This window comes from Lynx rufus, unplaced genomic scaffold (assembly GCF_022079265.1).
Source record: "Lynx rufus isolate CCGP_SWC_20201006 ecotype Redwood Valley unplaced genomic scaffold, mLynRuf1.p SCAF_5, whole genome shotgun sequence".
NCBI lineage: Eukaryota > Metazoa > Chordata > Mammalia > Carnivora > Felidae > Lynx > Lynx rufus.
In genome coordinates, this window is record NW_025814867.1 from 37,901,135 (window position 1) to 37,926,708 (window position 25,574).

At 35.5% G+C, this 25,574-nt stretch overlaps 1 protein-coding gene across 3 annotated transcripts in view; it reads left to right on the forward strand.

Moving 5' to 3' along the window:
• TRPC1 (transient receptor potential cation channel subfamily C member 1) overlaps window positions 1-25,574 on the forward strand; it is a 65,121-nt gene extending 39,547 nt beyond the window's left edge. For all 3 annotated transcript variants that reach the window (XM_047100082.1, XM_047100083.1, XM_047100084.1), the window contains 8 exons: window positions 2,382-2,577; window positions 7,124-7,460; window positions 9,263-9,402; window positions 11,078-11,221; window positions 20,940-21,115; window positions 22,779-22,980; window positions 23,535-23,729; window positions 24,716-25,574. In XM_047100082.1, coding sequence (XP_046956038.1) covers window positions 2,382-2,577; window positions 7,124-7,460; window positions 9,263-9,402; window positions 11,078-11,221; window positions 20,940-21,115; window positions 22,779-22,980; window positions 23,535-23,729; window positions 24,716-24,943 — 1,618 coding nt within the window. In that variant the 3' untranslated portion in view covers window positions 24,944-25,574. The remainder of the gene's footprint in view (window positions 1-2,381; window positions 2,578-7,123; window positions 7,461-9,262; window positions 9,403-11,077; window positions 11,222-20,939; window positions 21,116-22,778; window positions 22,981-23,534; window positions 23,730-24,715) is intronic.

Below are 25,574 nucleotides of genomic sequence, written 5' to 3' on the forward strand. Positions count from 1 at the left end.
GATCCTTCATCACTTTCAGAAGCATATAGAATGCTTTCTGTGTTTCAGGGCCATTCCACACACACAGACATAGTCCCTTTTCACCGTTTGGTGAGATTTTCTATTAGGAGACACATAACATGTAGACATTAAAATAATACTGGTTAAGAGGGACGAATGCCACTCTGAGTTTTCTTCTGAAACGAAGAGTTAAATGTAATTTTGGTGCTTTGTATATTCAAAGAATCATTGTTACAGTTTCTCTGAGATAGTTAAATCGGAGGTACAGAAAAAGGCTTTGGAAAAACCAGCCTATTAAACTACTGATTTAAATATTAAAAAAAAAAAATAGTCCTTAGAGAACTACATTTTGTAGACTTGAGGAAAAGCTTTGAGACTTCCCCTTGTGTTAAAGTATCCCTGGTGCTCTCCAAAGAAGGAGGAATTGATCAACATTTCTTGCCAGTTCCTGCTGTAAGGTTTCTGGGGGGCAGGCTATGCCTATCCCTACCTTTCCTTTTAAGTGTAGCTGCTGTGGGAGCCCCATGTCTTGCATTATACTCCTCTAGTGACTTGACAAGATTGGAAAAATTCAAACTTTTATTTACTGGAAGGGCAATAAGAAGATTGCAGTTGTCTTATGCCTTAATAGCAGTTAAGTCCTTGACTAAAAAGCAGTGTGTTCTTGATAGCTCTGCATTCTAGAAACTTTTTAAATATACCTGTTCATAAGTGTTCAGGTTTGGAACTAGTATAGTTCAATTTGGATAAATTAAAATTTATTTAAACCTGTTATTACATAAAGTATATATTTTGATGAACACATGATTAAAATGTAACTTGTTGGTACTTTTAACTTTATTAGCACATGAAGCTGTTAGTAAATTATTCCTTTTAAATATGAAGAACTTCCTGTTATAGTCATATAATTGGAGTTCTGAGTTACCATGTAAAATAGAATTTATTCAACTCCTTCCAAAAAGGATTTAAAGCAATTGCCAAGATTATACTGTAATCATAGGATAACAAAGTTAGGTTTTGAAGTGATCATAGAAGTGATCATTTACTTGTTTTACTTGTTCCTGGGTTTTATAGACAGGAAAAGTGATCTATATGAGTTAGATATCTTACTGATAACAGCATCTAATTAGGAACAGAGTTGTAACTAGAACATAGGACTCTTGGCTTCTTGTTTACTCTATTTCCAGCTAAACTATACAGCCATTTACTAGTTTTCTAGTAATTTGTTCAAGATTAAGCAAAGTAGATTAATACATTAGTTTTACCTCTGAATTTAGTGGTCTGTCAGTGTTTACCTAAAGATGGGACCTCTGTGTAACAACATACACTTTTGATGAATATTCCTATCTGTAATTAGATTCCTAGACTAAGAAGCAATAATATTTCATTTGTTTAAGAAATCCAATTAGTATTCTTATGTAGTTTTGGTTATATAGTAAATGCAAAGAGTAGATGAGAAAAATGTTAGCCTCTGAGGAAATTTTTTAATTCTTTGAGTTATAATTTTCTGTAAGCTGGTCATAGAAAATCCTATTGTATACAATCCTATTGTAATCATTGGGAAATTTTTCTATTTTCCCTTCTTCTCCCATTAAGGAAAAAAAAAACTGAATAAAAAATTATTTTCTGAAATCTGACCCTAATTGATTCATATATATTTCTAACTTTATTTTCAAGTTATTACACTACGACGTAAGTTTAACGAACCTGATGTTTTTAAAGAGGATTATCTGCTAAAACTTAATTTCTCACAAATTGGTTGATTTAGGCCTGCCTTTAACCAGCAGTTAAATCGTAAGTTTCAAGAAACAGTGATTCTGAAAGAAAATTCTTTACTAGGAGTATTTCAATGTCTTTCCTTCCCAACTTGAATTTTCAAGTGAACGCTTTAAAAGTGAATCAGAATACTATTTTAATATCAGAAGTAGCATAGAACATGTTATAGACTATTATTGAAAGCACCTCTGGTTGAGTTACATAGTAATATTTATTGGATAGCCTTATTATTATCTATTGTTTAGATAAGTAATGTAAAAGGAAGTTTTATACCAAACTTACAGAGAAGAAGAGCAAATGAGTTAAGTGAAGAACTGGTTGACAACTATAATCCGAACTTCTAAGAATATCAGTATATATAAGGAAATACTGTGCTCATCTAAAATTATCATTGTGAGCACAGGCAGTATAATTGTATTACAGTTTTCCCCAAAGCTTTGGAGAATTTATGCACCAGTAGATTCTTCTGACCATCAGCACAAAATGACTTCAGATTTTGTATGACCCTATTAGAATTAAAATGTTACCAAGTAAATAATTTTCTATTGAAAACAGCTTAGAGATTAGAAGTGACATTTCTAATAATAGACTGTTGCATCTTGCAGGAATGATTATGAGGAATTAGCCCGGCAATGTAAAATGTTTGCTAAAGATTTGCTTGCACAAGCCCGGAATTCACGAGAATTGGAAGTTATCCTAAACCATACATCTAGTGATGAACCTCTTGACAAACGGGGATTACTAGAAGAAAGAATGAATTTAAGTCGTCTAAAACTTGCTATCAAATATAACCAAAAGGAGGTATGAGGTTTTCTGTGATATACATAAATTATTTCCTCCACAGTAGTGGAGTGACTCAGAGCAATTACTTAAGAATTAATTAAGGTTATGACTTAGAGTAATAATGCCTTACTGTTTAAAAATAAAGTATCAGATATCATATTTTCTGGTTCTTATTTGTTAATTCATTGAAACCCAAAGGTGGAGAGGCACATGATATGATAACTAAATTGAATCTGGCTCTACTGGCATCATCCCTTCCTATTAAGGGAAATACCTATTTCTAATCCATACACACACATGATTCAGGAACTTGACGAAGGAAGGTATGCATTTTAAATTTTATTTTTTGAGACAGTTTACTAACAATGAGTGTTTATTTGTAGATAATGATATCCAATTAATAGTATGAGGTATTGGTAAATGGTGGTTTTAAGATATTTCTTCTAAGACTCATTTTTATTTTTATTTTTATTTATTTATTCATTTTTTTTTTTTAATTTTTTTTTTTCAACGTTTATTTATTTTTGGGACAGAGAGAGACAGAGCATGAACGGGCGAGGGGCAGAGAGAGAGGGAGACACAGAATCGGAAACAGGCTCCAGGCTCCGAGCCATCAGCCCAGAGCCCGACGCGGGGCTCGAACTCACAGACCGCAAGATCGTGACCTGGCTGAAGTCGGACGCTTAACCGACTGCGCCACCCAGGCGCCCCTATTCATTTTTTTAATATATGAAATTTATTGTCAAATTGGTTTCCATACAACACCCAGTGCTCATCCCAAAAGATGCCCTCTTCAGTACTCATCACTCACCCTCCCCTCCCTCCCACCCCCCATCAGCCCTCAGTTCTCATTTTTTAAGAGTCCCTTATGCTTTGGCTCTCTCCCACTCTAACCTCTCTCTTTTTTTTTTTCCTTCCCCTCCCCCATGGGTTCCTGTTAAGTTTCTCAGGATCCGCATAAGAGTGAAAACATATGGTATCTGTCTTTCTCTGTATGGCTTATTTCACTTAGCATAACACTCTCCAGTTCTGTCCACGTTGCTACAAAGAGCCATATTTCATTCTTTCTCATTGCCACATAGTACTCCATTGTGTATATAAACCACAATTTCTTTATCCATTCATCAGTTGATGGACATTTAGGCTCTTTCCATAATTTGGCAGTTGTTGAAAGTGCTGCTATAAACATTGGGGTACAAGTGCCCCTATGCATCAGTACTCCTGTATCCCTTGGGTAAATTCCTAACATAAGACTCATTATTTCATACTCTTTTGTAATAATTTCATAATCATTTTATTATGTTCTTGGATTGTTTGGGCCAGGAATTAGGAAAGGGCACAGCAAGGATGGATAATTTGTCCTTGCTTCTCTATGTTTAGGGTCTCAGCTGGTGATAGCTCAGATGATTGGGGGCTACAATCATCTGGAGTCTTTGTCACTCAAATATCTGGTGCCTGAGCAGCAGCTGAGGACTGAGACAGGGAACTCATGAGGGGCTGGGTGCTCAGGTGGGTGGATCCATAGAGGGTGGGCCACCTGAGCACTTACTACTGGAATCATGGAGGGGCATAGCCATGATGGTGAGTTGACTATGAGGAGATGGTCTGAGAAGCCTCTGAGGGCTGCTCAGAGTGCCTGCATGTAGCCTAGGCTTCCTCACAGCATGGTAGCTTCAGGACACTTTATATGGCCGTTAATGGCTCCAAGAGCAAATGTTCATCAAACAAGGTGGAAGCTCAATGGCCTTTTGAAACCTACCCTCAGAAGTCACATAGCATCACATCTTCCAGCTGATTAAAGCAATCAAACCTTGTTGAATTGAAGGGTAGGAAACACTGATAATCCACCTCTTGATGAGAGGAGTAGCAAAAAATTTGTACCACAAACTTAAAACATTTCCAGTTGAAATGTTGTTTTTCCAATTACATATTTAACATTACTCTTAATTAAATCGTCATTATAGAGAGGGATGACAAGGACAGCAATCAGTTCTGAGATTGCTTTGATATTTGGGGGAAGGGGAAACCACTAAGTTTGGGATGCTACTAAACTGGATAGTTTGTGAGAGGAAAAGCTGTTTCTCTCCCTAGTATTTCATCTTAGAGACAAATTAAGATTCCCTAAGAGCACTGCAATCTGAGCAGAAGAATGGAGAATGAAATAAGACTTCAATGCCAAAACAAGTATAGTATATTAGGAAATTTCTTTTCTTTTTTTTTTTTTTTTTCAACGTTTTTATTTATTTTTGGGACAGAGAGAGACAGAGCATGAACGGGGAGGGGCAGAGAGAGAGGGAGACACAGAATCGGAAACAGGCTCCAGGCTCTGAGCCATCAGCCCAGAGCCTGATGCGGGGCTCGAACTCACGGACCGCGAGATCGTGACCTGGCTGAAGTTGGACGCTTAACCGACTGCGCCACCCAGGCGCCCCTCTTTTCTTTTTTTTTAAGATTTTTAAAAATGTTTATTTATTGTTGAGAGAGGGGTGGGGAGGGGCAGAGAGAGAGGGAGACATAGAATCCGAAGCAGGCTTCAGGCTCTGAGCTGTCAGCACAGATGTGGGGCTCAAACTCATGAACGGTGAGATCATGACCTGAGTCAAAGTCAGACACTTAACCGACTGAGCCACCCAGGCGCCCCCAGGGTAAATCATTTTAAAACAGAAGATTGACCTGTTAGTATTTAGATATCTGAATGACATTATGATCTCTTGTGCTTTGGTAATTTCAAACCTGATCACATTATTATGTCCAGAGTTCAGAACCCTGGTGTTGTCCTGCACAGCATGCACATTATATTGAGAAAATACTGCTTCTGAAATTTGTAAACTCAGAAGCCTTTGTAAACTTTGGTAAATTTATTTCTGTACTTAAACTAGAATTTCCCTCTTATTTGGCAATATTTTTCCTTTTTTTTTCCTTACATAGAATTCAGTCTTAAGCAGATTTAAGAGTATAATACATTTTAAGAAGTTTTCAATGTTTTCATGAAGCGTAAATATGTCTCATGTTTAGATTTTGATTGCTATCTTCGTATCTTGGTTTCTTATAATTGAAATCCTATTAGTTCTTTGATCAGTTTTTTTCTTTGGATTGTGCTTGTTAACTTTGAAATTTCACAAACATTATGAGACTGTCTATAAATTAAAATTTGCAAAATGGCTAAGTAGGCTAGTAATAATCATTAAGTAATGACTAAGTAAGTGATAATATAATTAATACTTATATGCTGCATGCTATGAATCAGGCATTATTATTCTAAGAGCTTTACATTTAATCCTTGCTAATAAGTTTATGAGCAGAGACTATTATCACCATTTAATAGGTGGGAAATTTGAGGCTTAAAGAGGTTTAGAGACTTGGGACGCCTGGGTGGCTCAGTCGGTTAAGCATCTGACTTTGGCTCAGATCATGATCTCACAGTCTGTGAGTTTAAGCCCCTTGTCGAGCTCTGTGCTGACAGCTCAGAGCCTGAAGCCTGCTTCAGATTCTGTGTCTCCACTCTCTCTCTGCCCCTTCCCTGCTCATGCTCTCTCTCTCTCTCTCTCTCAAAAATAAATAAACATTAAAAAAAAAAAAAGAGGTTTAAAGACTTGCTACATGGGGCGCCTGGGTGGCTCGGTCGGTTAAGCGTCTGACTTCGGCTCAGGTCATGATCTCGCGGTCTGTGAGTTTAAGCCCCTTGTAGAGCTCTGTGCTGACAGCTCAGAGCCTGAAGCCTGCTTCAGATTCTGTGTCTCCGCTCTCTCTCTGCCCCTTCCCTGCTCATGCTCTCTCTCTCTCTCTCTCTCAAAAATAAATAAACATTAAAAAAAAAAAAAAAGAGGTTTAAAGACTTGCTACATGGGGCGCCTGGGTGGCTCGGTGGGTTAAGCGTCTGACTTCGGCTCAGGTCATGATCTCGCGGTCTGTGAGTTCAAGCCCTGCGTCGGGCTCTGTGCTGACTGCTCAGAGCCTGGAGCCTGCTTCAGATTCTGTGTCTCCCTCTCTCTCTGCCCCTCCCCTGTTCATGCTCTGTCTCTATCTCAAAAATAAATAAACGTTAACAAAAAATTAAAAAAAAAAAAAAAAGACTTGCTACAGGTCAATTATTAAATGGCAGAGCCTGGATTTGAATCCAGGTAATCTGGCTCCAGAGTCTGTGCTCTCAATCTTTACATTCTTTTATTAAATGTAAGAAAAACAAAAAACAAAAATTATGTGGATTATATAGAATTGATTTTAAACTATTATTAAAACTTTGAGGGGCGCCTGGGTGGCGCAGTCGGTTAAGCGTCCGACTTCAGCCAGGTCACGATCTCGCGGTCCGTGAGTTCGAGCCCCGCGTCAGGCTCTGGGCTGATGGCTCAGAGCCTGGAGCCTGTTTCCGATTCTGTGTCTCCCTCTCTCTCTGCCCCTCCCCCGTTCATGCTCTGTCTCTCTCTGTCCCAAAAATAAATAAACGTTGGAAAAAAAAAAAAATTAAAAAAAAAAAAAAACTTTGAATGTCAAATAATGGTATTATCAGATTGTATTTAGAGGTTTTCTTTTTTCTTTTTTTTGTATGTGTGTGTGTCATTTTCAGTTTGTCTCCCAGTCTAACTGCCAGCAGTTCCTGAACACTGTTTGGTTTGGACAGATGTCAGGCTACCGACGTAAGCCCACCTGTAAGAAGATAATGACTGTTTTGACAGTTGGTATCTTTTGGCCAGTTTTGTCACTTTGTTATTTGATAGCTCCCAAATCTCAGTTTGGCAAAATCATTCACACTCCTTTTATGAAATTTATTATTCATGGAGCATCGTATTTCACATTCCTGCTGTTACTAAACCTATATTCTCTTGTCTACAATGAGGATAAGAAAAACACAATGGGGCCAGCCCTTGAAAGAATAGACTATCTTCTTATACTGTGGATTATTGGTAAGTGTCAAGTTTGTCCAAAAAGTTCTGCTTTTATTTAACCATTTAATTCTCCTTTGCTTGGTGGCATTATAAACATCTGTGTTCGGTTTATAATTTTACACTGTTTATACAGCAAGAATTCGAACACTTTCATGATCATTGAAGACTTATCTAACACTATTCTAATGATATATGATCCTGAACTTATTTATTATTACTTAAATTACATGAAGTTAAAAATTCTTTATTTTCAGTCTCTAAAATTGTTCATGATCATTAAAAGAAAAATTTTGCTGATGATTGCTTTTTTTGGTATAAGGTATGAATCTTAGGTATTTTGAAATGTGATACATATTATATGGTTGCATTTTAAGAGTTAACTATTTTGTTTTATTGTATCATTAGTTTTCCTTTTAAGAACCCATGAACTTATGAGGTTACATTTTTATCTGTTATAGAAACATTATTTAAATTTAAATTTAAAGGTTTCCCTGGTGACTCACTCTATATAAATCAGTTCTTTGTAATGATAGCCAGAACTCTTTAGAAATGACAGAGTTTTTAATATAAGATACTTTATTTTCTGAAAATTATTTTTCTAAGTATTATGCTGTATGATACAAATTTGAAATGACCTGTAGTTTTTATAATTCTTGCCCTTTTCTGTGGGGAATGGAGGAGAGTTGAGGTATAATCACATCGTCTATTTATGGTCTTTTTTTTTTTTTTTAATCTTTATTTATTTTTGAGAGAGAGGGAGAGACAGAGTATGAATAGGGGGAGGAACAGAGAGAGAGAGGAAGACAAAGATTCCGAAGTAGGCTTCAGGCTCTGAGCTGTCAGCACAGAGCCCTACACGGGGCTCAAACTAACAAACCACAAGTTCATGACCTGAGCCGGAGTCAGACGCTTAACCAGCTGAGCCCCTATTTATGGTCTTTTAATGACGTCTTTATTTCCCTTTGGATCTTCAGCCTTGTTTTTAAACTCAGCATTTCTCACCCGTCTTTTCACTATTTGCTATAGAGTAAAAGGATGTTAAAATTTAGTCTTCTATGGTATAAAGCATTGATTTATCAGTATGTTCTTCATTGATTTAATAAATACGTTGAGAAAAATTAAAGTATCATTTTAACTTTTAGTTCTCCATCTATAAAATTAATCTGCATGTTTTGGAACTTTAATTTTTTTTGGAAGTTAATTTCAAGTAACTTGATTTCAGTCAGAACTTTTACTTTTAGTGGTGTTCAATCCATTATGCATTAATGTTTAAAATTAGGTAGATAAAGTAAAAATAATACACATCTTGGATATGTTAAAACATTCAGTTGGTGATGCAGAGCAGTTAAGAACATTGTTGAGTTTTGAAGAGGGGTTTAGAGATATTATTTATTATATAAATACAGGTCAAATTTAGAGGTATAAATTTGAAAGTCTGCCCACAGATAGTATTTAAAGCCATTAGACTAGACTGGATAAAGTCACTGTAGGAGTGAGCATAATAGAGAAAAGAGTCAGGAACTAAGCTTTTGTGGTGTGTTTGTGTGTGTGTGTGTGTGTGTTTCCTTATTTTTCTTATGCTTGTTTCACAAGCATCATTTATTAAAATCTCTCTCTGGGAAAGATATTATCATATAAAACTTAAGGTTTTTTTCTTTCAAATTTTGAGAACTTTTCACTAAAAAGTTCTTATTTTTTCTTCCGGATGAGACTATAGTTTGATGTAAGTTGCTGTTTATTTAATATTTTGAGTTTTAATTATTTTTTAGTTTATTATTGAATTAAGAACATTATCTGATTTTTTTTCTTTCTTTTTTTAGGGATGATTTGGTCAGACATTAAAAGACTCTGGTATGAAGGGTTGGAAGACTTTTTAGAAGAATCCCGTAATCAACTCAGTTTTGTCATGAATTCACTTTATTTGGCAACTTTTGCCCTCAAAGTGGTTGCTCACAACAAGGTGACTATTAGCTATGTTAATTGGAGACATAAATGAAGTTTGTGTAGGAAACATAGCTATATAACTCAAAGTTAACGTTGGCCCAAATCTGTACCTGATGTGTTTTCATTTTAATTTCACTATCCCAGTGTAAGGGAATAGTGTATGTTGTTTCCTCCCTTCCAGTAGTTTAAAGGATGTTAATCACTTTTAAATGTTGGTTACCTATTATATGCCAGGCTCCATGGTTGCTACTTGCTATACTTTATCTCATTTTATCCTCACAGGGACTCTATGAGACAGATGTCCTTATCCCCATTTTGCAAGTAAGGAAAAGGAAACTCAGAGATATTAAGTAACTTATCCAAGACCACACAGTAAGAAACCAAGACTGGATTTAAATCCAGGTCTGTCTAGGCATTTTCTTTCTACCAAATGCCGATTCCTTATATCTGAGTTAGGTTCATTTACCTCATTAACATGTATCTACTTAAAGTGAGAACACAAAGATACTTCAATTGATTAGTGTTAGTCTTCTTTATACCTGCCAGAAAAAAGTTTTATCTTTAAGAATTCATTATAGTGTTGTACACATTCCAAATAATGATTATTAAAGAGTGATGTAAATGTGATTATTTTTTGATGCCTCTTTTTAAATTCAGAATTTGACAAAAATTTAGTTTTATATGCATCTTATAATTTTACCAAGATGTAAGCTACTCCAAGCCCAGAAAAGATAATTGATTTTAATTATCTTTGTTTAAGCCCTAAGTTTAGAATTCTTCTAGGGTGTCACAGTCAAGGAACTAAGAGATAATAATATTTTCTTGTTTTTGGACTAATTTATGGACTATAGAAAAAGAACACTGATTCACTTACACATCATTTTACTTTGTTAAAAGAAAACTGCATACTTTTAAATGATCAGTAGTATGGAACATGTTTGTTAGGTATTTTCAATGACCAGATTTGTGAAATTACTAAGAAAATTAAAAAATGATCATACATAGATAAATGGCTCAATAAAGAGGTTGAGGGTCATTGGTGTCTTTGATCTCTTTAGTTCTAGAAGTGGAGTGCTCATATAACTTTTTATCCAAACCAGGACACTTTGAGAGTATAAGGGGGCATTAATGATTATGCCAGGAAAACTGGTATATAATTTGGGACTATTCCAGACAATTGGAACATGTGGTCGCTCTATGTCTGGGTATAATAATGCACTCTCTCTCCCTTGGTATTTGGAAGAGAGAAGAACTTTTAGGGTTCATACTAGAAACCTGAGTTAAAGGGCTAATTTAAGGATTAATTTAATATGATAGCTAATTAACTGAGAGCAAACATACTTAAATTTTACTTAATGCTTAAAGTTTGTGTTGTAAAATTTAAAGAAACCAGTAAACATTTCATTCATAAAAAGTTTAATAACATTTTTAAAAAAATGTTTAATTTTTTAAAACCCAAGAATTTCTGAGAAAACCTCTTATTATATAGAGTGATATTGCCTTATGTATGTAGAGATCTTTTATTTAGTTAAAACAATGCTATTTGTATTAAAAGAAGAGAACCTCATAAAACCTAAAAGGAGATCTCCTAAAATAGACATAAATAGTTTTCTTTCAATAGTCAGAATACTGGTTTTTATTTTCCTAAGTTGAGAGAGCTATCTATCTTTGCCTTTTGTTCCTAACTTTAGTTTCATGATTTTGCTGATCGGAAGGACTGGGATGCATTCCATCCTACTCTGGTGGCAGAAGGGCTTTTTGCATTTGCAAATGTTCTAAGTTATCTTCGTCTCTTTTTTATGTATACAACAAGCTCCATATTGGGTCCATTACAGGTAAATAATTAATATTTCTTAAAGAATATTTGTTAGATGTCATTATTACTATATTTTTCTATTGATCCACTAGAACATTGTTCTCTCTGATGTTAAAGTTAAACTTTGCTTTTGAAAATAATTAACAATTGAGAGGACACTGCATGTTCATCTACTTCGCTTTTGACTGAATGATAATCCTGTGCTTTCAGGTATTCAGACTTTATTAAGCTGTGGCCCATTGTCCCTCTCCCCTCAGTTCATAGACATAGATGTGTTTAAAACGTAGTTATACTTAAGACAGTAGAGGAACATGAAAATCTTGTGTTTTGACAAAATGAATCTCACATTTAAAGTTTTAAATAGTATATATGAGGGAGGTGTTGTGCACAAAGAATTCATACTTAATGATGATTTTGAAAATATGTAAGCTATATTTCTAAAATACTCTTTCACTTTGCTTAGTAAATATTAAATGTAATAGGTTGGAAAATGACATTTTTAGGCTAACAAATTTCATAGAGTTCATGTAGTCCAGCTTTATGCCTTAAACTACTTTATAGCTCAAGAAATTGAGCTTTTGAGATGGTGATTTGTTCAGAGTAGAATGGTTATTATGCATGAGGGTCCAGGACTAAATGCTAAGTCCCTTTACATTAAAGAAAGGACTCATAATTGTTTGAATTTACCACAGATTGTAATAGTGATTGTTTTTAGAGAAAGGGGATCAACTCTGGTAGGTGAGTAGCTCTACATATATTGTGAGTTATGAGTCTGAGAATCTGAGCAATATTCAATTTTTCTTGATGAGTCGAAATTTGTTAGGAATGTAGATTTTAAAAACATTTTTAAAGGAGATATTTTTAAAGAAAAGGCATAATTATGTTCTCCAAATAGAGATATGAAAATAAAATATGTAGGAAAAACTTGGTTTGATTTGGCTTGTGCTATCATCGTGCAACAGTATTTCCTGGAGTGTGAGTTCCTTAACCAAGTCCTGATTAATTCACAGTGCACATTATCACATTAAAGCTTGTAAGAAAGAGATAAAGAAACTTGTTTAACCTTGTTCAAACTATCATGACATAAACTCATTTAATGTGATACTCATTTTTCATTAGATATGTTCAGGTCTCTGTTTTTATCCAAAAAATAGTATGTGAAACACTGATTTACACTGTTATTTTGATTTAATTTTGCCACTAATATCTTCTATGACTGTTTTAGTCAATAGTCAACAGTCTTATCACTGTGATATCACTAAGTTTCTTTCTTTTTTTATATGTATCACCAAGTTTCTGTATTTTTTTAATATATTTCTACAAAGAGTTAAAAACGAAAAAGTATGCTATTATTTCTTAATGAATTATCTATTTTTCTTAGAACTATTGAGTCAGGTCTTCTGACTTAATCTCTTCCCCAAAGAACTATATAGATGTGTATACAAATACTGAATAAGTAGGTTTTTGTCATTTCAGCTGTTGTGTTTTTCTTCTCCAGCAGGACAATTTAGATTGTCGCAATGGCCATAGAACTGACAGATGATTTAGGTGAAGCCAACAAATATTTATTGTATTCTATTTTTTAAAAAGGTCTGCTGGTTACTCATATGCTTAAACGTTATGATTTAGTTAAGCAAATGATTTTTTAACATTATCTTTATTGGGGCACCTGGTGGCTCAGTCAGTTAAACATCTGACTCTTGATTGCAGCTCAGGTCATGATCTGAAGGCTTGTGAGATCAAGCCCCACCTCGGGCTCTGCACTGACAGCATGGAGCCTGCTTGGGATTCTCTCTCTCTCTCTCTCTCTCTCTCTCTCTCTCTCTCTCTCCCCCCCTCTCTCTCCCCCACCTCCTTCCCCCCCTCCCTCTCCCTCCCTTTCCGTCTCTGTCCCCCTCCCCTGCTCATTCCCTCTCTCTCTCAAAAGAAAGAAAGAAAGATTTAAAAAAATAAATAGAATAAATAATCTTTAGCAAGATATGCTTTGCATACAGTAAAATAAACCCATCTTAAATATATAGTTTGATGAGTTTTTCAAAAGTATAAATTTGTTTAATCACTACCATAATCAAGTTAGCATGTGCATCACCCCAAAAAGTTTCTTGACACCGTTTTGCATTTAAAACTCCCCTTACCCTCACCCCAGACCACTGTTGTCTGGTATAGGCTAGTCTCAGAACTGAAGGATTTGGAAATACAAAAAGAATTTGTTGGTATTGCAAAGCAAATCTTCCCAGACAGAAGGTTGTCTGCAATTTTTACAGTGTTACTGTTCCTCATGGTTGCAAGCTCCCTGTTCCAAGTCATTTTATCAAGTCTGTATCCTACAGAGAGAAGGGGAAAGACAGAGAGCAAAAGCCAGAAAATATGGGCCAACTGTCTTTCTCTTTTTATCAAGAGAGCAATCATTTTCCCTGGAGCCCTACCACATATTTCCACTTATAACTCATTGGCCAGAATTTGGTCATATGGTCATTTGTAGCTACAAGGAAGTCTGAGGAGATGAGTACTTTCAATTGCCCCCCAAAAAATCAAGGTCTGGTTAGTCAGGAAGAGAACAAAGAATAGATATTGAATAGGAATCCATAGATTCATATTTTCAGGCTTTTACTTAAAGATATTTTCAAATAAAGACATTTGTGTTACAGTGTAGTCTTACTAACATGACAGATTTGTATTGCATAGTTCTTCCAAAATATTCTAGAAAAAGTTCTTGTAGAAAATTTAGAATACATTTTTCTTCCATTTTGTTCATCATAAGTAAGGAACTCAATTGAAAGGGAGTAATCCAGTTATGAATGTAAAACTAGAAGTAAAATGCAAAAAAAAATTGACAATAAGTTAATTACTTTAGCAAAAGAGCAACTTTATTCCTTTACATATATAACCTGTTATGTCAGATAATGTTTTTATGTGATTACTGTGATTATCTCCATTAACTTTTTTTCCTTCCAAATATTTGCAGAAGTTGACAGACTTTTATTTTAACTGGTTATATAACCTGTGGTAGGGGTACAGATTACTCCCTTGGTTAGGGTGACCATATTTTATCATCCAAATGGAGACACTTTGGGGAATGAAAGGGATGCTATTTATTACTAACTTGGGAAAACAAGTGGAAACTGGGACTGTCCTAGGCAAATCAAGGTCACAGGAATATCATATAGTGGAATATATAAAATGGTTCTATATTCAGCAGTGGTTGAATCCTCTATTTTAGTACTTGACATTTTTATGATTATGCTCATTAAATTTGTAACTTATGTCGTAGGTAGACTCTGGAAGGTGGCTTTCTACATCTGGCCCTACTTACTTTGTAGCCATCTGTCGCTAAACTCATCTCTGTCCCTTACTGAAGTACTTCTCCATCTGGGCCAAGACCAGTCAGTAATCTCACACATGTCCCATGCTATCCCAATTCCATGACATTGTTTATGTTATTACCCTGTTTAGAATGTCCCACCCACTCCTCTACTTGTCAAAATTTTATTCATTCAGTGAACAGTTTTTGAGTGCCTGGTAAGTACTAGACACTGAAAATACTAAAATGAGTAAGCTCTGGGGCACCTAGCTGGCTCAGTCAGAAGAGCATGCAACTCTTTGATCTTGGGGTCGTGGGTTCAGTGTTGGGTATAGAGATTACTTTAAGTAAGTAACTAAGTAAGTAAATCTGAAAAAAAAATTAATATGCTCCAATATCTCCTTAAAGAACTCAAGTACACTGAGGGTGAGAAGCAAACATGACATTTACAGTGGTAATTGCTGTCATAGGCACAGCTCATAGAAAGGGCACTCACTTCAGTTTAAGGCACCAGAAGAGATGACACTGGAATTAAGCCTTGAAAGATGAGTAGAATGGAGGCGGGTTAGGCATTCCAGGGAGAGGGAACATGTGCCAGTGTTAGAGCTCCTGCCTCTGGAAAATCCATTCCTATGCTCTTGCTCCCCTGCTAATGAATAACTCCATCCAGTGAACTTGGTACTTTGAACCTCCAATGAGCACTTCCTAAAGCTTGTCTTAATTGTAAGACAATTAAAATTTAGCTTGTCTTAAATTATAGACGGTGTTGTCTCTACTAAATTAAAAATTCCTTGAGGGTAGGGACTGTATCTTTATTTTTTCATCTGCACTTTACTTACTGCCTTGCCATAGTAGTCACTTACTATTTGATAAATTAAATTGTCTTGGGTAAAGACAAATGCTGATTGGTGTGTGAGAAGAATAAAGCTGTTGGGCTATATCTACTACCTGTTACTGGAGCTGCTTATTCAGAATAATAACAACCACCACGTTTGTTTAACATTTCATGTGGGCCAGGCACTGTGCTAAGTGTTTTCGCCTTATTTCATCCTCATCACAACCCTTGTTATTTTTATTTCCATTTTACAAATGGGGGATCTAAGGCTTAGAGAGGTTAAATAGTTCACAGAACTAGAAAGAAGTAGTCAAGAGCTGAACCTGAGTCTGTCTGAATCCACAGACCAGTCTGCTCTTCAAAGTTCTTCTGCTTTTATAAAAGAAGGATGCTACCTAATATGCTTCAGCAAATGTAAGAGTCATGATTGGACATAAATCAGTAATGTTACACGTTTTAACAAAAAAAGACCTAAAGATAGAATCTAAAAATAAAGTGGTAATTATAATAATAACTGTTAACATATGGGCCCTTACCATGGATACTATTCTAAGATCTTTATTTACATTTATTACCTCATTTAATCCTCACAGTTGTTCTAAGAGTCAGACTCTTTTATTTCCATTTTACAGAGGAAGAAACTGAGGCATAGAGATATTAAGTAACTTGCACAAGGTCACACAGCTGGTAAGTAGCCAAACTGGGATTCTAACCCAGTGGTTTGGCTCCAGAGCTAAAGATGTTCACCAATCTGCTAACTTGCCTCTCTGTTTTCATTGCTACAGAGTAATATGATTCCCTCGTTAACTTTTATTGTACAATACTTCTTTGGGCAGGCTTTAATAATTTACAGATCTTAAAAATTCTTCCTGATTTATCCACATGTTTCAGATGAATTAAGCACTTGTAGTTGGGTCATTAGACAGAAAGAACAAGACAGAACCAACCAACTGGGTTCAAATTTTGCTCTGTAACTTACTGTTACTGTTACTCATCTCTGTGAGTCTCAGGTTCTGTGTCATTGTTGTGAGGATTAAATGGGTCAGTGTATATAAGATGCATCTCATAGCAGGTTTTCTGACACATGATGAACTTTACATAAATCATTAGAGCCGTTTCTTCATTTCCTTTATAGTTAGTGGAGTTAACTGTCGCAAATCTGAAAAATAATACAAAGAAACTTGGAAAATAAGTGTAGCATCTGACACATAAACGCATACTTTATTCATAGTGAATCATTTGGCTTTACTGGATAATTAATAGATTTAATTTAGTGTTCTGTATCACATAAATGGCATATTGTTGTCATTTGCAGTGAGTAAAGGGTGATTTCATTTCAAAGTGCCTTGCATTTTAGGGTATACTGGGGATGGCCATTTTTCTTTGGAAGCATAAATGTTACACTTAGAGGGAAACTTAGAGGTCATTAGTCTAGGAGTTCCCAGGTTGGTGAGACTCAGAATCACTAGGGTTGCACATCAAATCTGTATATCTAAGTCCTGCCCTCAGAGATGCTGATTAAATAGATTGGCATAAAATCTGGCCAAGTTTTAATAGCATGTAGATGAGTGAGTTTGATGTAGCATATGACCATCCCTTTTATAGGTCAGGAAACTATGGCCCAGCTCACAGAATGTTAGAAGAAAAGACTTGGTGTAAAATGTTAATAGTTACATCTTTTTTGGATATTTATTCATGTATTAATTCAATAAGCTCATTACATGAGAATGAAATCCTTAATTTTTTAAATATAATTTATTGTCAAATTGGCTTACATACAACACCTAGTACTCATCCCAACGAGTGCTGTCATCAATGCCCATCACCCACTTTCCCCTTTCCCCCACCCTCCCATCAACCCTCAGTTTGTTCTCTGTATTTAAGAGTCTCTTGTGGTTTGCCTCCCTCCCTCCCTATTTGTAACTATTTTCCCCCCTTTCCTTCCCCCATGGTTTTCTGTTAAGTTTCTCAAGATCCACATATGAGTGAAAACATATGATAACCTGTCTTTCTCTGACTGACTTATTTCACTTAGCATAATACCCTCCAGTTTCATCCATGTTGCTGCAAATGGCATGATTTCATTCTTTCTCATTGCCAGATAGTATTCCATTGTATATATAAACCACATCTTCTTTTTCCATTTGTCAGTTGATGGACATTTAGGCTCTTTCCATAATTTGGCTATTGTTGAAAGCACTGCTGTAAACTTTGGGGTACATGTGCCCCTATGAATCAGCACTCCTGTATCCCTTGGATAAATTCCTAGTAGTGCAATTGCTGGGTCTTAGGGTAGTTCTGTTTTTAATTTTTTGAGGAACGTCCGCACTGTTTTCCAGAGTGGCACAGCCCCAAATTTTTAACGGGAAAGCTAAGATAAAAATCACAAAGTGATGTTTCAGAAAAGCTCTTGCAAGGAGTTAGAAGCAAGAATTGAATTCTACCTCTGCCATCTATTCTGTTAGCCTGAGCAAGTCACAATCTCTTTAAGCTTCAGTTTGTCACTTGGAAAAAGAGAGATAATACTAGCCTTTCTGATCCTACAGGATAAATAAAAATACATGATACCTCTTGGAAAATGGTAGAGAGTTATATAATAAGGCATATAAAAAGTAGCTATGTGTTCAACATTTTAACTAATATGCTGGGCTTTGAAGCTTATTGATATGGTGCCTGCTCTTACAGCCTGCTAGAAGAGACAAACATAAATATTGATATAAAGTGAAAAATATGATTTTAGAGATTATGGACAAAGTACTTTGGAGCATAACTGAAGGGGTGCTTGGAGAGAATCTGGACAGCTTCTTAGAAAAGGTGACATTTGATCTGGGCCTTAAAGGGATAAAAAGCTTTCCTGGCAAAGAACAAAGTTACATGTACAGAAACATGAAGTCATAAAAGCATGGCGTGCTTAGAGAAGACAGGATGTCTTTCGTATTTGGACAGTGGGTGGCAGTTGGGAAGATGAGGGTGAAAAAAATAGACTGGGCTGGACTCTGAAGGCCTCTGTGCCAGGAATTTGAATATTATCATACATGCAAAGGAGGTTTTGAGTGTGAATGGCTTGATCAGATAGAATTTTTAGACAGGTAATTATGGTTATTTCTGGAGGAAGATTTGGAAGGAGAATGACTAGAAGTTGTCATTATTATTGCTTCATTTTTTCAGCAAGTTTTATAATTTAACACATGATATGAACCCTAACGATACCAGCCTTCACCCTATCAGATATTTGGCATGTTTTTGCTCTTCTACACAGTGCTCTGTATGTAGGGTCTTTGCCTCTTTTAAATTATCTCCTAAGGATAAATCTCCAGTAGGGGCGCCTGAGTGGCTCAGTGGATTAAGTGTCTGACTTCACCTCAGGTCATGATCTCACGTTTGTGGGTTTGAGCCCCACGTCAGTCTCTGAGCCCTGTATCGGGCTCTGTGCTGACAGCTCAGAGCCTAGAGCCTATTTCGGATTCTGTGTTTCCCTCTCTCTCTGCCCTTCCCCCACTCACGCTCTGTCTCAGTCTCTCTCTCTCTCTCTCTCTCTCTCAAAAATAAACATTAAAAATGATTTCTTTCCAAGGTACTTCGGTATAAAGCTATCATTGATTAAGAAGGAAATGTATTTCTTCTCTTTCTCATACACGTAAAGCTTGCTGAGTTTAAAAGCTCCCTATTTCTTCTCTCAAAATTTTGCAGTGGGAAGTGAGGAAAGCACAAGACTTCAAAAGGTACTACATGGCCTAGTCAAATGTGCAAGCCATGCATATTGGACCTCTTCACTGTTGCAGAGTCCAGTTTACCAGGCTGTGGTGTGCCTAAAAAATTTTAGCACCCCTCTTTTACTTAATTGGCTGGCTCACTTTAGTGGGTTAGAGAGGTTTGGCCACTTGCTCAATGTCACTACCATTTTGTATCAGTGGTAAGTGGCATATTTTATTTTGGTAGGTTTGAGGCAGTTAGACATTTTATTTGAAGCTGGATTTAATTAACTGTAAAATTGATCTGGTAAGTTTTGAGGAAGGGTTATTTTTAAACCCTATTTTTTGAATAAGTAATAAATGCAAAAAAGAAAAAAAAAAGAAATGCATACAGTAAAGAAAATTCAAAGGAAGAAAGTCTGCCTTCCAACCCCAAGTCCTACCTTCCATATTTAAGCACTATTAAACAGTCTCTTGTGTAAATTTCCAGAAATGTACTGTGCGTATTAAATCCTATCTATACGAAATATATATCTGATTTATACTTTAAAGAAATAGAAATGGGATCTGTTATAATACTGTTCTATACCCAGCTTTTTTGACTTAATATTTTATAGACATTTTTCTACACCAGCACATATAGATATACTCCATTCTTTTTAACGACATTTAAGATGTTCTAATTTTTTTGTGACCTCTAACAGTGCTGCAGTGAAAACCCATGTATATACGTGCATTTTGCATATTTCCTATCTATTGGCTAAATGCCAAGGGATAGAATTGTTGGGTCAAAAGGATAATGTCAATTATTCTCCAAATTTGTATGCTAATTTAAATACCAAGAATTTATGAAAAGTACCTATCACCCAGATTTTGAAAGAGTATTGGAGGACAATGAAATTAGGCTTGAATAAAGCTCCCAGACACACTACATGTGACTACATTACAAAAGATACCCATGTTAATTAGACCTATTCATCTGGTTTGCACACATATTTTCTTATAATTGACCTAAAATGAAAGAAAATTGACCACCTTGGCAAAAAAAGATTAGGGCAGTCCTAGAGGAGGAAATGCTATCTTTGGAGAATTGGTTTAGAATTGGTCACAAAAAGCAAATTAAATACTTTATGTCTTATGATTTTATAGTTGTAAACTTTAAGAAGCCATAAAAAACATAAGCGTTTATTTCCCTTTAGGCTTAAGCAAGGAATTTTCCTTCTATTCCTTGCAAATTAGGCCTTTTCTTAAATCTCCATGTCTCAGCCTCTTACTTCTTCCCAGCAGTGTCCTCTCCAGACCTGGTCCAGATTCAAGAAATGTGCCATCCAACACTAACAGTGCTGGCATGATTAGGATGGCTTTTTTTTTTTTTTTTTTTAATGTTTACTTATTTTTGAGAGAGAGAGAGAGAGAGAGACAGTGTGAGCAGACAGGGGCAGAGAGAGAGGGAGACACAGAATCTGAAGCAGGCTCCAGGCTCTGAGCTGTCAGCACAGAGCCGGACATGGGGCTAGAACCCATGAATTGCGAGATCATGACCTGAGCTGAAGTCAGATGCTTAACCAACTGAACCACCCAGGCAACCTTTTTTTTTTTTTTTTTTTTTTTTTAAGTAGGCTTCACACCTAGTACAAAGCCCAGCCAGGGCTTGAACTCACACCCCTGACAACAAGACCTGAGCTGAGATCAAGAGTCGTAGCTTAACCAACTGAGCCACACAGGCGCCCCTAGAATGGCTTTTTGTTTGTCAGTGAGACTTTTGATGTCTTAAAAGTATGGAACTATCTTAACCAGATGGAATAAAAGGAATCATATGTTTGTTTTACTTTTGTTGCCTGGTCATTTAATACTTAATATTTTGTTTTCCTGATAATTTTAATGAACACCTATATAATATATTCCACAGATTTCCATGGGACAGATGTTACAAGATTTTGGAAAATTTCTTGGGATGTTCCTTCTTGTTTTGTTTTCTTTCACTATTGGACTGACACAACTGTATGATAAAGGCTATACCCCAAAAGAACAGAAGGACTGTGTGGGCATCTTCTGTGAACAGCAAAGTAATGATACCTTCCATTCGTGAGTGTCTTTTTAAATTTTTAGTAAATATATTTCTCTCTATTGTATTATATATGAATTAGTACCTATAGAAGTAGAACTTCAAATTTTCTTTAAGACATTCCTTTTTAATAAATACTTACTTTTTCATTAATCATGTTGTAGTTTTCTTTACATAAATAGAATCTTAAGCAATTAACAGGCCCACGATATTACATTGTTTCCCCTGCTGCTTGTCTTAACAGAGGAGTTCTTGGCATTTTGTACACTGTTAGGATTTGGGGCAGGACAGTTTTCTGTCAGTCCTGCGTATTGCAAGATGTCTCTGCTCTTCACATATTTTTTTGTTAAAAATTTTTTTAACATTTATTTATTTTTGAGAGACAGAGCATGAGCAGGGGAGGGGCAAAGAGTGAGGGAAACACAGCATCTGCAGCAGGCTCCAGGCAATGAGCTGTCAGCACAGAACCCAACTCAGGGCTCGAAATCCCGAATTGTGAGATCATGACCTTGAACCGAAGTTGGATGCTTAACCAACTGAGCCACCCAGGCACCCCATACTTTTCACATATTAAATGTCAGCAACTGTCCATTATTGTTACAGGCAAAACCATCTCTCATATTTTCAACACTTCAGTAGGAGGTCAATAGAATTGAGAATCATTAGAGCTTCATAAACAATTTTTTTCTCTAATTTACTGTATCATAAGAACTTAAACAACCAGTTGTGAGGCAGACAAAATACCTCCCCTCATTTTTAAGTAGCATAATGGAGAAGGGGTGTGGAGTTAGGTATTTGTTGTGTTTGTTATGTACCAACTATTCTTTAGATACTTGGATGTCATCTTATTTAAGATTAAATGAATAATAAGTATTTATTTAACACCTTCTATATAACAGACACTGTTCAAAGTACTGAGTGAATGAAGTACCAGTGAGCAAAACTGCCTCATAGAGTTTATATTACAGTGAGGTGATATAGTCAATAAAAAAAGAAATAAAATATATATTACACAATAAAAAGGACCAAAGAGACAAAGCTTGGCCAGGCTTCTCCCTATGTGTGAGAGGTTGCAATTTTAAATAGACCAGGGAAGGCCTCGCAAGAGATGACCTTCAGGTAAAGATACTAAGTTGATGAAGGATCAAGCCATGAAGAAGATAGTTGGAGGAAGAGCATTCACCGATCCAAGGAATGGCAAAGGCAAATGCCCTGGGATGGGAGTGTGGCTGGCTGTTCAAGGAAAAACCAGGAGGCCACTGTGGATGGAATGTAGTGAATGAGGGCAAGTTGTAAGAGATGGGGTCCAAAAGGTAATGAGGATCATGTAGAATGTTGTTGATCTGTGATCTTTGTAAGGACTTTGGGCTATTGAGATTGAGAGCCATTTGAAGTTTTTAAGCAGAGGAGTGGCAACATCTAATTAGGCACAAACAGGGTCTTAGAGGCTGCTATGTTGATAATACAAAAGCAGTAGGAGGTTAAACAAAATAATTTATCCTTTTAAGTGTATTTCTTTGTTTAAGACATATGTAAACTGTTGGGTTCAATCTCCTTCATTTTAAAATGTATTCTTGGATTATCAGTGTTTTACTTATGGAATGTTAATATGAATGAGTTCTTCATTTTTGCTAATTAAGTGCTTTAATTTTCTTTTAAACAGAAATGTAATTGTCTTTACAGGTTCATTGGCACTTGCTTTGCTTTGTTCTGGTATATTTTCTCCTTAGCACATGTGGCAATCTTTGTCACAAGATTTAGTTATGGAGAAGAATTACAGTCCTTTGTTGGAGCTGTTATTGTTGGGACATACAATGTCGTGGTTGTGATCGTGCTTACCAAGCTGCTGGTGGCAATGCTTCATAAAAGCTTTCAGTTGATAGCAGTAAGTATTCATTCTTGTAAAAACTTTATATTCTTTCAGATCATACCAAATGTATGTAGTAGATAAGGCAGCCAAAGATTGTAAGAATTAAGAATTAGTATTATTTTAAAATTAAATACAGATTAAAAAAAACTTTTTAACGTTTTTATTTATTTTTGAGAGAGAGAGAGAGAGCGCACAAGTGAGGGAAGGTCAGAGAGAGAGGGAGACACAGAATCTGAAGCAGGCTCCAAGCTCTGAGTTGTCAGCACAGAGCCTGACACAGGGCTCTAACTCCTGAATCGCGAGATCATGACCTGAGCTGAAGTTGGATGCTTAACCAACTGAGCCACTCGGGCGCCCCTAATTATAGATTTTTTTAAATGTAAGTAATGTATATTAACTACAACTCTTGAACCAAATTTTTACCTACAAGCTGTGTAAACATTTGGACATCAAACATTTGGACCATGTAAAATGATTCCCCCCCATCTCTCTCTCCTTTGCCCTTCCCTCCCCCGTGTGTGTGTGTGTGTGTTCACATTCTGTGTTGCTTTTTCATTTGGCTCTTACAGAATCATGAAGACAAGGAATGGAAGTTTGCTCGAGCAAAGTTGTGGCTTAGCTACTTTGATGACAAATGTACATTACCCCCACCTTTCAATATTATTCCTTCACCAAAGACTATTTGCTATATGATTAGTAGCCTCAGTAAGTGGATTTGCTCTCATACATCAAAAGGCAAGGTTAAACGGCAAAACAGTTTAAAGGTAAGATATTAAAATTGCAACTTGGAAATTTTAACGATTCCTAATCACTGATGTTTCCTAGAGTGTAAATATGCAGGCTCCTTAAGGCCTGGGACTGTCTGATTTTTTTTTTTTACTCATATATCCCTAATGCATGGCATAGTATCTAACATAAAGTAAGGATTCAATATGTGAGAGATAGAGCTATCATTTTTTTTTTTTTTTATGAAATCTTGTCTCAAGTTTTAAAACATGGGAAATATTTAGAATGCCAATTCTGTCAGCATAGATAAAGATTGACTACTGGAGCCATCTCATTTTTCTAGTTTTTCTTGAAAGTTATTCATTACATGAATAATTCAGTTCATGTTGCTATAAACCAGAGGTTGGCAAACTTTTCTTTAAAGGGCCTATTAGTAAATCTTTTGGACTTAGCAGACTGAGACAAAATCAAAAATACTTTATGACTATAATAAGTAATATAACAAGAAAGAGCACAAATTTCCACAAAATTTTTATTGGTGAAATTTAAAATGTAACATTAATTGAGTAATAATTTAATAATTTTTTGTAATACAGATCTAATGAAAAGAATGGAATTCCATTTTGGGGGGGAATAACATTTTGTTTAATTGGGTCTCAAAATCAGTATTCCCTATCATCAAATTAATTATAAATATTCATCTGTAAAAAACCACTCTTCGCTCACAGGCCATTAAAAAATAGGAAACAGGACGTACTTGTCCTGTGGGTTGTAGTTTGCTAATCCTTCCTATAAATTGAGGATTCCTAAGAATATTTTTAAATCCAGAGAAGCATATAGGTGAATGAATAAAACAAATAGGCAGGCTGTATCTGTTTTAAACAAGTGATGAATATTATTTTGTAACATATAGTCCCAAAAATATAGCCCAATAAAACGTGTTTGTATCTGTGAAAAATCTTAAAAATTCACCTCATTTAAATATTGTTTATAAAATTGTATCATATAATTGTTTGTTTTGAAGGAATGGAGAAATTTGAAACAAAAGAGAGATGAAAACTACCAAAAAGTGATGTGCTGCCTAGTGCATCGTTACTTGACATCCATGAGACAGAAGATGCAAAGTACAGATCAGGCAACCGTGGAAAATCTAAATGAACTACGCCAAGATCTTTCAAAATTCCGAAATGAAATAAGGGATTTACTTGGCTTTCGGACTTCTAAATATGCTATGTTTTACCCAAGAAATTAACCATTTTCTAAACCATGTAGAGAATAATTTTCAGTAATAAATCTGAAAGATTGGATTTGCATAATTTGCAATTAAATCAGTGAGATATATATTGAATTAAAATGAAGAATTATGTAAAAGCCATTCTTTAAAATATTTATAGCATAAATATATTATGTAAAATATGTATATAGGATTAGTTTTTTAAAACCCTCTATTAGTAGCTTTTTTGCAGGTGCAAAACAGATTAAGTAGATAGATTTTGTTAGCATGCTGCTTGGTTTTCTTACTTGAACAGTGCTTTAAATTTTTTTCTTTTTATGTTTAAGAAGGGCAGTTATAATTGTGCACATTGCCAGAAGGTTTTGTAAAGTGAAGATCAGCAAATGTGGGCTGGTCTCCATCCATAGGATACACTTGAAATATAGTTAAGTCATGGTTTTTAAAATCTCTGTTTTAGGAGTTCACATTAGTTCAGTATTTATTGTTTAGGAGTATAGTTTAATCTAAAATAATAGTCTATTTTTTTTTTATTTTGTTATAATCTTAAGTAACAAAGAAAAACCTCTAATGGATATTTGAATCTGTTTATGTCTCTATAAATTTTAAGTCACTTCACAGTTTTTGTTACTGTAATATATTTACTTTTACA